This window comes from Micromesistius poutassou (assembly GCF_964030765.1).
Source record: "Micromesistius poutassou genome assembly, chromosome: 17".
NCBI lineage: Eukaryota > Metazoa > Chordata > Actinopteri > Gadiformes > Gadidae > Micromesistius > Micromesistius poutassou.
The window spans coordinates 7,225,226-7,238,936 of NC_140287.1; the positions used below are offsets into that span (position 1 = coordinate 7,225,226).

Consider the following 13,711-nt stretch of genomic DNA (forward strand, 5'->3'; position numbering starts at 1 on the left):
GAGAGAGAGAGAGAGAGAGAGAGAGAGAGAGAGAGAGAGAGAGAGAGAGAGAGAGAGAGAGAGAGAGAGAGAGAGAGAGAGAGAGAGAGAGGGGTCATCCCTGCTTGGCTGTGTGATATTACCCTGCAGGGGTGCATCCCGCCGCGTCCCAGGGTGGTCCGCGGCCTCATCTCTGGAGTGATTGGTGTCAGGGGGGGGTGGGGGGTGAGGTCTTTACACACCACGGCGAGTGCAGATACAAAAATGCCCCATAGACAGAGAGTGATAATAGCAGAGCACTGCAGACGCAAGATTGAGCGCAGCCTACAACAACACCCACCCCACCCCTGCCTACACAAAGTCTGGATACGGACGGTGCAATAAAAGAATAATGTAAAAAGACCCGCCTTCCATTGTCACGGTTAGCCAATGACAGCATGCAGAAAACAGGCATTTCATGGACGGTAAGTGACACGGAGATGGGGGTAAAAAAAAAACAACATCAGCTATAGCTCAACCGTCATCTAGTGGGGTCTAAGGGGGTAACATGTTGGAAAGGAGGAAAGTGTGCAGCATTATTATGATGAGCCTTATAGAAAGCTGGGGGATATGTCAGCCCCCAGCCGGGCTGTGCCGGAGGTGAAATATAATGGGATAATGTAATGAATTGACCAGGCTTAGTTTTTTTTACTGCTTGTGAGCTGAATGGAAAGACATATATAAATTATAACCTTGACAGGGGAACAGAGAGAGGGAGAGGGAGAAAGAGAGACACGGAAAAGAAGAGCGAGAGAGAGAGAGAGAGAGATTCAAAGTAAGCCTTGAAGACTGCATGCATTCTGAGCTTTACATCAAAGCTTTTGCTGTTCTCTCCCCATAGTCAGAGACCCTTGGTGTTAACAATGGCAGCTGCAGCCTCCCCTCTACCACCACCACCACCACCACCACTTTCTCCAAAACACAGGCCCCTCCTGAGGTCACACTGTATGGGTGGAGCGAGACCACACAGAGACACGGCCCTGTGCCACGAGCATTCTTCTCCACACTTCACACAAGGGGGAGGGAGGGAGAGAGAGAGAGAGAGAGAGAGAGAGAGAGAGAGAGAGAGAGAGAGAGAGAGAGAGAGAGAGAGAGAGAGAGAGAGAGAGAGGAGAGAGAGAGAGAGAGAGAGAGAGAGAGAGAGAGAGATAGAGATTATTCATTCATTATGGCAACACAAACATCCTTCGTGTAAAGTTCGGAAACATAAAATGTGACAGCATCTAAGAGAGGGTGAAGGAGTAAAAGGGTTAGGTTGCTGTTGGTTGCTGGCACCCTCTAGATCACACCAAAAACAGTGTGGCCAAATGTACAGCTTATACTGTGTACTATATACAGTATATACTGTGTATATTATATACACAGTTTACCAGTTACATTTATAAAACACAGGTAACTGATAGGGTAAAGAACAAAAATAATCTAATTCCAATAAGTCAGATATTATTGCAGGGTTGTTGAATTAAATGCTTTTTTTCTGTTTTTCTCTTGAAGGGCTTAGAGGGCTTGTATTTGGAAAGAAACAGATAGAAAAAAGGAGGGATATTCTCAGTTTGTATTTCCTGGGCAGGTCAAACACCATTCAAAATGATCCTCCAACTCAGAAGCCACCATCATGCTAAGCATTCGCCACCGTGAGAGCTTGTCCACACGGCCCGCCTTCCAGAACGCACTCTATGGCGCCACACATTGGCCCCCTCCTCCGTTGAGGACTTCCTGAAGTCTCTGGAGCAGAAAATTGCTGCTAGGGCATTATCTTGGATTATGGCAATGCTGTCGGTCACGGACTCTGAGCGCTCAGTTTAAGGTGCGCGGCTGCCACCGCGGCGGCTAATGCCAAAGTTGATGGTAGCACTGCGGCGGCGTAGCGCTTTCACACTCCTGCCATAGTATTTATTTATATACTACTACTTTGGGTTACTTACTAGGTGATACATTAGGTGTTGTTACGACGTCTGTAAAACCGTTAGCTTTTTTTTTTATTCACAACAAATATATTCTTGTAGTAAGACTTGGAATGTGTCAACGCATTTGTGGTGGTCCAGTTAATGCTGGCACCTCCGTGATTAAAATGATTTTAATAAATAATACCAATACTGTGCTTTGGGCATCCTTTGCTAGAGACATCCTAGATACACTCATATCAGTGGCAAGCCTACAAGACAGTGTGCAAGTTTTAAATTACAAAATAACAAAACATACTATAATGTTAATTGTTGGAAAGAAAGTGTCAGTAAAAATGCATGTGTTATACTACGGTGCGGTTTATTTCATTAAATTGAATAACTAATCAACCTTTGGTTGAAGGTTGAATCTTGTCCTCAATGGTGTATTCTTGACCAAAGTAGGTGGGCAATGAAGATTTAAATATAATATCACACAATATCAGAGTAATATTACTACCTTAGGCGTTCTTAACACAGATTCCGCATGAAGATTATGGTAAAAGGATTAATTGTCATTATTTTCGATAATTACACTAATTATTAACTGCCATAAAACTGAAACAGCAGCTCTGAACTCTTTACAAGTCAGTACAACAGAGCAAGCATCAAACCCATAGCAACCAAACCCCCAATGCAGCCATGTCTCTATCCCAATCAAGAGTACGATAAACGCATCCTGCAGCCCATCAATGCAATTTCATGCCATCACAATTGCTACCTGTCAGCAGCTCATTGACAGACAATTAGCTTGGCCCTCCAATCAATGCCATAAACTGCTGTGTTTGAGGGGCCGTTCAGCCCTCCCCTTTTTTCCACCTCCGCCCGGCTCGGATCGGTAAAGACTAACTTCATTGTAGGTGTCTGAACCCTCACTCATCACTGCGGCATCAATGAAAGCTGAGGCTACGCTAACCCAGTTACAAATGGTACAAAGAAACATTTACTGTAAGATTGAGGACATTCAATGTTATTATGAATGCAACTGATGCAGATTTCTCAGTTTATCTGTAGTTTCATAAAAAATAAAAATATATATAACATATATTTAAATTGGTCTTATTTCATATTGACTTTATCATGGTAACTTGAATCTCTTTATTCACTATTTAAAACTGCACTTCTTTCACAGTAGCTGCAGTAGCAGAACACCTCACTGTGTCCGTTACCATAGAAACCCTCTTCCTTGTATTTGCCATACATACACATCACCGTGCGTGCTGCAGCATTATTATTCTCGTTTTCACCATTAAGAACGCGACTCATCAACAGCATTGCCCCCCCCCCCCCCCCCCACCCTTGGAGAGTCAACACTTCATGTTGCGTTAGATTTGGGTTAGGCAAAGCTAATTTCAGTACTCACAATCAAAAGTTACAATCAAGTAGCTTTACTGCAATTACTTAAACCATACTGTGAATAATGCACCCTTTTGTGAGTGCATGTGACCTCACAGGATCACAACACTCCATTGACTCATCGCAGCGTATGTGTTTATTTATTTTCAACCATACCTTTCTGCGCATTCTGTGGGTCGCGAATCTGCATCTGAGCGCGATGCGATCGTGGACGATTTTTGAGGAGCTAAGGGGGAGGCGCTACGCCTGGCGGGGGAGTGTCTGGCCCTGGAGGCGTGGTCATGGAGGTAGCCCCCGTCGTCGGCCAGGTCGTCCTCTGGCTCCGACTCGGTCAGTGAGATGGACAGGTCGCTGGCGCTGCTCACCGACAACACGCTAGAGCTGGCCATGCTCAGGTTCCCCTCTCCTTCACCTGAAATCCCAATGTCAACACAGGACCGCCATCTTTATTGTATCAGCATGTAAGTGTCAGAGGCTAAGAGTATGTATCAAAAATATACAACGTCATGAAAGGATATTTTATTTTTGTATCTATTTATTTTATGTATCTACATGAATGCAGATCTACATCTAATACATCTAATTTAATACAGATCTAGATCTATTCCTAGAAAGGCAGGAAAAAGATTGTCCAATCACAGTGCAAACCTGGTACTTCCTGCGATTGCTCGCCGATGAATGTCTGGGCCACTGAATGGGTCACGTCTTTCTCCTCCACGACCGGAGATTGATGGACGACAGCATCTGCGGGGGGATTCTTGTACCAAACGGGGCTGAGGTCACTAGCGAATAAAGCACTTTGTCGAGGTCGCGTGGAGGTTGCCGGCGGCGACGGTGAATGCTCATCCTCACCTCCGGCAGCCCCGCTCGCTGCGCTGCGGCCGGATGCGGGTGCCGTCCTTTCGCGTCTGACACTCAGATCACAGCCGTCGGGGGAACCTCCGCAGCCCTGATAAATGTCATCTGATAAGTTTGCCGGGCCGACGGTGGCAGCCCCTCGGCAGACTCTATGGTTGTTCAAAAGGCCACTCGGTGGGTGTTGGGGGGAGGGTGCATGCGTAATGGGGGAGTGATGCACTGCTGCCGCTGCTGAGGATGCCGAGGCTGAGGCTCGCTGTGAGGGTGTACTTGTGGCGACAGCTTTAGCGCCGCCAGAGCAGCTCTGGAGGTGTCCCACCGACGTCCCTGGTGGGACGCGGTCCAGGTCCTCAGTGACCTGAGCATCAGCGTCTTGCTGGTTGAGTGTGTGCCCGGAATCTACCTGTGAATGAGGATGACACTTTAGTACAATTATCCGGCAGAAGTACTCAACACTGAGAATGTTCTGTGACATTGTGTGATCAATAAACAAAAAGGATGGAGATTCGTTGAGATCCATTGAACACTGCGGACATGAAAAGGCTACACAGGTATGAGGGGCTCTTCTGTGGCTGCTTGCACCTCGGTACTTGGTACCAAACGGTCGGTTTCTTGACAACACTTGAGACCATTTCTACAAGTCGGCTAAGAACGCAGCAAGTGTTTTAAAATCATTGAATCCACAGCTGTAGATTTCCTACTGAAATATAAACCTATGAGCTTAGTCCAGCAGATATTCCACTCAAGTGTCTCAAACTATCCATTTCACATTTTTTCTTAATACGGGCGATTTTTTCGCCGCCAAGGTCAGACTCCTCCTAACCCTTTCTCTCAAAAGATTGTTTTCGGGATCAATGTTTTAACTTTTAATCTTATTAGCAAGTTTTGATTTGTGTCTGCAATGTCACCATGGGAGAGGAAGAGCGGCGTAAACAGCCCCCTTCCAAACATCATAAAAAAATAAAAAACATGGCTTCTGTTTCTTTTCTGATAAGAGTCTTAAATACCAAACAGTTAGCTGCTTAATAACATTCACTGTAAACCAATGCAGCCTTGCCCAGCAGATCCACAAAGTAGGTAAAAAAAAAAAAAAGAGGAAAAGTTAATTTCTTGGCTGAGTGATTCCATCGCTAGCTGCAGGGCAAAGTAGAAAGTGTTTCACTAAAGTAGCAATTGATTCTTCTATCAATCTGCCGCACGCGTGTGCTCTTCCAAGGAATGTATTAAATATGAAAATCATATCCCGTTATCGTCCGTCTCCAGCTTTCAGCCCGGTAAGCTTCCCTTAATGAATGCTGCAGCCTGAGGGACATGCACACTGCCAGCCACTGGCTTGTATGCATAATGGAGCGACGGCACCATTTTTGCTCATTACAATACCGGCAGGCTGAGAAAGTGGATATGGGTGGGATGGGGATAGGATGGGGGTGGGTGGGACGGACGGCAGTGTGCACACAGTTACAAGTGACTGCTCTAGACAGCATGCTCCAAGTTATTATGAGATGCCTGAGACATTTCATCTGAAAGAGCTTTAACTGCTTTAAGTGAAGGGAGAAAAAGGAAGCAGCTATGGGCTTGAACTACATTGCTCGCACCGATGCGGCACCGGTGAGGATTAGGCACCTGCGCACCGCCAGATACACAGCCTGGATGTATGCGCCCCTTCTTACACATTCTCCTGCATAATGCCATACGGTCTCTTTGTTGTGCTGAACCTTGACAAAACAACAACAACAATGGCGACAAAGACAACAGCGGCAGTTTGGTTAAGATTTGCATTGCCCCTTGTATTAAGTGCAAATTCGATCACCAAAAGCAGGAAGCCGGCTTCTGTGTGATCATCACTCAACAAAAGGCCTATGCAGAACAAAGAACATTTTTCCATTAAATTGTGACTATATTTGAACCGGAACATTTGAATAACAACAAGACTCTTTACACAAAGCCATTATAAGCCAGCTATAAATAAAGGGACGCCCTTAGCTTGACAGACAAATTAATGTTTGTGTGGTTAAATAATACATTTGAGCTGATATTTCTACTCACTGTGGGTTTGTAATTCTTAAAATGTATTTGACTGGAATAGAGGCATATTTATAGTTAAAGCTGTGTAAATATGGTTATAGTTACCCTTTGCTCATTTAACTTTTGTTCATTCTTTTTTCTTTCAGCCATGAAACTGGAAACACGATCCAAGTGTTCAGCCTGTATACAAAAATAAAACCACATAAAACCACTGTCTTTGTGGGCCGGTTCATTAATCTAACCATTTGTGCACATCAGATAGCCGCCAAATAATTTAAACAATTTAGCAACAGTAACGCAGTGATTACGATATTCCCAAAAGGGCCTCACATTATTGAACATGCCAATCGCAAACATCAGGGATTGTGTCTACATGATAATGCTGCGCGTGGTGAACATCATCTGCCAACAGAGGGACGTGTGGCATGGGATCAAGTCAGTGGAAACGGTATTCCCTCATGAATGTCCCCCCCCCCCAAGGAGGCTGTCAACAATCTTAATTAATTATCTGATAGGCCAGACTGACATGCTAATCCAAATTCCAATCAAAGAGTCTTAATTGCACTGGCGGGATTACCTCAGACAAACCAACTAACCTATCAACTGAGATTTCCTTTTTTATATAAAAAATAGCTAGTACAGTATCAGTCAAACTATTCCTGCTAACCATTTAGCATGCCTCCATCCCAACCCCTAGTAATATGAATCATTAATTCAAATGAATTAAAACAATTACCTTAAAAATGATGACCCTGTTTTTGCTTTTGAGAGTAAGTGTGTGTGTGTGTGTGTGTGTGTGTGTGTGTGTGTGTGTGTGTGTGTGTGTGTGTGTGTGTGTGTGTGTGTGTGTGTGTGTGTGTTTGTGCTCACATCCACTATTGTTTTTTTGTGTATGTAATTACATTTATTGTAAACAAAGAAACAACTCAACATGAAAAAAATCAAACAAATTTGCAAGATACACATTAACAGATATAAGGAAAAGCTAGACCAGAAATATTAAATAAAATGTATTACTCATAAAAGCATTAAGAGGAAGCAAACCAACTGCTTGAGGGGAGAGGAGTAAACCTCTGGAGCACTTCAGAGTCTCTATATTGGGCAATTATCTCACTGAGTCATAATTAACCAATTTTGTTAATTCGATATTAAGCTGTCAAGCACTGTCATTGAGTTTTAAGTGATAATCTGACTCACTCATTGTTTTTTTCCCTTGCTCATTTGCTTGCAGTGATAAATAGAGACATTTGAGTGGTGCTAATGCTACACTAAGCAAAAGCTAGTTGATATTCCTGTAGTGTAGCAAAACTGAAAATTACAAGATAGCGATGCAATTATTTATAACCACGTGACACATCACTATTACGTACTACAAATGATAATTACACATTTCAAGCTTTAAACACAAAACTTTTAAAACATGCCTGAGTTTGATTATTGCATGCAATTACATTGTTCTAACTTCACATTGAACCTTTGTAAAAAATTGCACATTCCTGCTGTTCCAATCAATTTTAGAATTTGTTTGCATGCATACGTGTGTTTGCAAGTGTATATGTTTGTGTGTGTGTGTGTGTGTGTGTGGGAGTGTGTGCATTTACATTTGAGAGAATGTGTGTGTACAGTGTGTGTGTGTGTGTGTGTGTGTGTGTGTGTGTGTGTGTGTGTGTGTGTGTGTGTGTGTGGATGTGTGTGCATGAGCGAGTGTGTTGAACCTTTTGTTGCTGTAGAGTGCCACAGTCAGGTGTGTATGGTTATATGGGTGTCTGTGTTTGTGGATGTGTGTGGGCCTGTGTGGGTGTGTGTTTGTGTGTGCAAGCATGGGTGTGTACGTGTGTGCGCACGTGTGCGTGTGTGTGCGTTTGCACGTGACTGAGTGTGTGTCGAACCTTTTGTTGTTGTAGAGTGGCACGGTAAGGTCCATATTCCTTCAAGCTCATTTCTATGCACTTCACATCTCTCAGAAGCTCAAGGTTTCTCGTTTTTGCACGCTTTTCCCTCTCACAGATTTCTTTGAGATAGCTGCGCAGTTTGGCACACTTTATCTGTGAGCTGAGGGCGGTGGAGAACCATTACTTAAAATAAACATTATCTAAGAGCTTTGTCAAAAACAAGGACTAGACTTTTATGTTATGTACAGTATCACTCACATTATATATAAACACATCATGGATGTATACATATATAACCTAACATGTAACATGTAAATATATTTATATCTAATATCAGATGAGAATCTAGTAATACTAGATTCTCATCTGATATTAGATAAAAAATAACTTTCTAGTATGGTGGCCTATTATCGAGTAACTGTTTTGCATATTAATCTTGACAGGACCTTGAGGAGTGCATTTGCAATATAGTTGACTTGGATTACTGAGGTGGCTATAACTGTATTGACTTACATTCTTGTATCAGATAGGGAGTAGGCAAACAGCTCCCTCTCCAACTCCAGCCTCCGCTTTTCCCTACATGGAGAAGTCAGCGGGATAATCATCTAAATTAACTGTTTAAGCAGTTCGTGAAATAGCATTATTATTCCCACTCCTTGAAGTTGTTATGCTCAATGCTTATCGTAAAACAAAACCCTAGTCGAGACGTAATAGCTCTAACTAATGTAACTGTGTCATTAGCAATGCGTTGGCTATTTGAAGGTAAACTGTGTTTTCCGTAGAATACATACGTTATGTAAGCATGTATGCTTGCGTATTCATTTTAGCAGTGCTCTACCTGCAATGTTGTCATAATTTCCAATAGTTAAGATTATATGTTTCAAGAGAGAGCTAACGCTTAGCTGTAGTGCACAGCGCCAGAGTTGCAGCACCTTGTACAAGTTAGCACAGACATATGTGCTAATCGAGCTTGCTAACTAGCCAACACTCTGTTTCAGAAGGCTGGACAATCGAATAATGTGTTATGGACACGTGAATTCAAGCGAATAATAACGTAAAAACGTACCTTTCGTGCATACTTTGCTGAATAGATCCAATCTTTTCATAATACCGATTCTCATTGTGCGTCCTGTTTTCTAAGTTCATGCTTCTTGCTACGTGGAGGCGGCGAAATGTGTTTACACTGGTTACCATGAGAACGACTTCCCAGAAGTCCCTGGTGGTAAACAAACGGACCACGTGGGAGGGTTCTCGAACGTTATCTCCAAAGCACAACTTTTCCAATTTTGCTATTAATTTTGCTATTTAAATTGAACAACTGATAAGCTGAAACTAGACTAGCTTTAGCATACAGTTGTTTTAACGAACCCTCAGCATGAAGACCGAACCTTGTACTTCAATATTTGTTCTGCATATGACATCTGTGTTCGTAAGTATAATAAACAAAATCGATGAAAAGGGCACACAACGCCTTGATATGTTTGACCTAGGATTACCGATTTCAGGCTAAATGCTAACCTACTGTAGTAACTGTACGCTGCTTGCCTTCCAGTTTTGTACGCTTATTTGCTGATATGCCAAAACTTTATTAGGCACATTTTCTGAGTCGATTTCTTGTTTTACGTGGCCGTATCTGATTTTCCAAAGTTCACTACTGACAGCTATTTCAATGTAATTTTGTGTCTTTCTTGCGTCAGTTTGTCGACTTGTCATTGCTCTATCTTCTTGCCAGGGTGCTGTAATTGGCATGTCCTCAGAATGCAAACCCTAATCAAGCAATTTCCTCAATTCAATTCCCATCATAAAGCTCTTTAGCTGTTGAACTGGGGAGTTTTGTTGTCCATTTGTCATGCTAATGTACCCTATTCAGAATCTCTCTGTGAGGCTATTTGTTGTGAAATAAATCCCCCTTTTTGCATCCTACAAGTATAATTGATATTGTCGCAGGGTTCTTTGTTCAGCAGAGGGCTGATAGGCAGTGCATTGAGTTAATGAAGGAAATATGACATTCTGCATGCACTCAAAGAAGATATTTTTTAAGTGTTCAACATCATTGGTCATAATACTAGGCACTCTCACAATTAGATTGGTAATGGCTTTCATTAGGAATGAGTATCGGAACCACAGAGTATAATAGTTGTGGTCCCCTAAATCCCAGCTAGACAATTGCCCCCAAAAATTAGCTTCACTAACCCATGATACTTTCTATTTTTCGAATTATACAGGGAGATGGTGGTTTTAAAATACGTACCCTCTTTTCAGAATACAGCAATATTGTTTTGTTTCATCTTCCCTCTCAATAGACAAATTGTGTGTGTTCAACACACACACACACACACACACACACACACACACACACACACACACACACACACACACACACACACACACACATATACACACACACACACACACACACACACACACACACACACACTGCATCCACCCACCCACCCACACACACGCACAGCTCTTGATGCACTTTAACAGAGGTCACGATTTGCATGAGAATTAACAGCTAGTAAATTTAATTGATATTCAGTGCACATCTCCCTTGCATCCCTCAGACCTTTCTTCGCCTGCCCTGCAGATCCTGTTCTCGCCCGCAAGCTAGTCGGAAACATCTGTGCAGTTGATAATTTGTTAAATAGCTTATACAAAAATAGCAATTTACCCTGATAGAAACCCAATTTCCCCATTTTCAGAGGAGAATCAAGCATTGGGCTTAACGGTGACCAACATGATGGGTTTATCAGGGTTTCTTCCTTTTAATAAGTCTCTTTTTTTGTGTTTTTATACCTTTCATACTCTTTTCACCCAAAAGTGAAAAGGTACTTTAAGGTTAATTCAAATTCTTGACATCCATCTAGAAGTGTGAGTCAAAATAAAACCAGGCATAGGGAGGTTGTCTGTTGCCTTTGTTTTTCAAGCCTTTATTTTCCATTCACGTGTACATAAAGGCTTTTCAACCACACAATATTGTATTTAGTAGCAGTATTGTAATATTGTTTGCATAGATTCCAGGCAGTGTATTCATGCAAATCATGCCATGACATTGTGATCCCAGAGTGCATTGGACATCAGAGTGTAAAAGCTTTGAAGTTCTGTGCATTATTTGAATGGTCACTTGTTTCTAATTGATACTGGCAGGGAAAGATTTTGGACCAGGCTTGTTTCTCCATTTCATCAGTGCTCTCTCAAATTATTATCAGAAATATAGAATGTGTGAGCTGACGATGTACATTAGTGTTTATAGACTATAACTGAGGGATACACCATTGTGAATGTGATTTCTGTATTCGATACATTTGTATCCATGTTCCCAAATGTTGGCACTTAATGCACATTTCCGAGTCTAATTTTTTCCAGTCAAGATGATCGCAATTAGTTAAGTGCTGTCAAGTGGATACAAATGTGCAACAAAATCCAATTTATAATTTCATGGAAAAGAAAGCTGACAAAGTAAAATTGGATAGAGGGAAAGCTAGTTTCCAGTGTTTGCCTTTTGGGTTTAAAATAATGGACTGACACGGTATACATGATTGAGTTCCTGATGATGACCAAAAACATTATACTAAAATATAAGGGAGAGCCGTCCTTTGAAATGCATGTCCCTGTAGCTTATTAGGATAAGATTGGATGTTCTAAAGGCGTATGCTCTGCGGAATGCTAAACCATCTGGAACTTTGTTGTGAAAAATCAACCAATGTATTTGCATTCATAGTCTATAGGTTATGTGTCCAGAGGCAAAGGGTTCAGAATGACTGTGCGTCCTGTTATCCAGTGCGTACCAGTATCAGTGGCCATCAGAGACCCGATGCACTGTGAGGTTGTACTTTGTTGCTGTTTGTTCTGCAAAAAACATCAGGGCAGTCTCGAGTGCCGTCTGAGCAGACAAAGGCCCAGTGTGGCGCCCGTGAACAAACGGCGCATAGGGGATGGGAGCACAGGGTCCGTTTGTCTGCCCCCTCAGACCCTGCGATGTCACACTATTCTAAGTGGGACTCATTCACATCCTTATCCTTTGTTCCACATTAGCATTCTAAAATGTGACTCTTCCGCTTTCGACCGGACCCAACTGGTGTCATCCAGATTTCGTACCCATCTTGTTGACTCGCGGTCTGGCCGCCACGCTCTGGTTCGTGGCAGTGGGACAGCGGTATCAACTCGCAGGCTGACAAGAGGCTGTGCGCCTGGGAGTTTGAGTGACGGCTGATAGCGGCTTCGGTGTGGCGCCATGCGGCGTGGTGCGGATTACAGCCGCGCGCGTGGGGTTGTCATGTGATAAAATCCGGCATGGCAGTGTGTTTGGATCATGTGCGCGTTGGCAGTTATGAGTTGACATCTGATGGCTCGCTGTGGGGTCATGTCGCCCAGACTTACCCCTTGCCCCTGTTAGTACAGGGACAATCCTCCTCTCGCTCTCCATGCAGTGGGTCACAGCACAAGACTGGTGTCTGGAAATACATCGGCAGTAAGTGTGTAGAATGTTAGCTAAGAAGAAGTCCAAGGTCTGGAACACTTATATAAGCTCTAACAAATGGGCTATAATAGGCTATATTTTGCAGATGTCACATGAGTGAGAAAATGTTTCTGTTACAATGCAATATGCATTTTGAGATCAACGGGATGCATTGTTATTCCGATTGTAATGATGTTACATTTACATGGAAATGCAATTTCCATATACATACAAACGTGTGTTAAAAGTCCTAGGCTCTATCATTTTGTGGCATCTCCAGGGGAGCCTAGAAGCCTACGTCTGCCTGTTAACAGAGCAGTAGACGATGCATTACGGGCACCACTCCTCACATCCAAAGAGCCAATCCAGCCATGGATGGGCCATTTGACCTCATCGACTAGAGACCCACGGGGCACGTGTCTCATCCACATTGGGGCATTAGGGAGCGCTTTATTTGTTTGCGCGCAGGGGGCATCCTCGCTGGGTCACGCCCGGTTGACACCTTTGCTGGGATGTCGCCGTGCTTATGTGAGTTTAGTCTTTCAGGTCAAATTATCCTTCAATTTGGCCTGGAATTGGGAATGGCGGAGGCAAGGATCAGTGTGAGCCCCGTCTCTCTCCTCTGTATTAAGCCATCATAGTGATGTGAGGCAGGCTGATATAATGAACCCTGCCACTGCCGCCACTGCACCAATATCCCCGCAACACAGCATGCATATTGATTGCAGATTGTGCACTCCCAAGCCTGCATATGTGTATTTGTGTGTGTGAGTGTATCCGTGTGTGTGTGTGTGTGTGTGTGTGTGTGTGTGTGTGTGTGTGTGTGTATAGCGCGTGCAAGAAAGCCTGTCTTTCCCCGTCCCCTCTGCAAGGAGCAAGGGAGTCGTGTTACCCTCCGACTGATTAGAAAGCTCATGCATAGGAAATCACGTCAGAGACACGGCTCCCCATCTGCCCGCAGTGCAGGTGAAAACAATTTACACATCGGCAGGCTAATGGATAGATTCATAGAGAGCAAGGGATCGAGGGATGGTGGGGAGGCACGGAGACACAGAGAGCGATTGTAATGGGCTCGGGCCAACGCGGGCCAGTGGCCCCTGGTCAGGCGGCCAAGCCGGCTAGCAGCGTATCGGATAACACATAACCACCGGGGTCAG

At 43.5% G+C, this 13,711-nt stretch overlaps 1 protein-coding gene across 1 annotated transcript in view; it reads right to left on the bottom strand.

Moving 5' to 3' along the window:
• kiz (kizuna centrosomal protein) overlaps positions 1-9,238 on the bottom strand; it is a gene marked incomplete at both ends in the record, with an annotated part of 27,242 nt that extends 18,004 nt beyond the window's left edge. Inside the window, 6 exons of the mRNA XM_084481705.1 lie at positions 3,474-3,729; positions 3,966-4,578; positions 6,306-6,380; positions 8,090-8,252; positions 8,606-8,668; positions 9,159-9,238. Coding sequence (XP_084337831.1) covers positions 3,474-3,729; positions 3,966-4,578; positions 6,306-6,380; positions 8,090-8,252; positions 8,606-8,668; positions 9,159-9,238 — 1,250 coding nt within the window. The remainder of the gene's footprint in view (positions 1-3,473; positions 3,730-3,965; positions 4,579-6,305; positions 6,381-8,089; positions 8,253-8,605; positions 8,669-9,158) is intronic.
• Between the last annotated feature and the right edge of the window lie 4,473 nt (positions 9,239-13,711).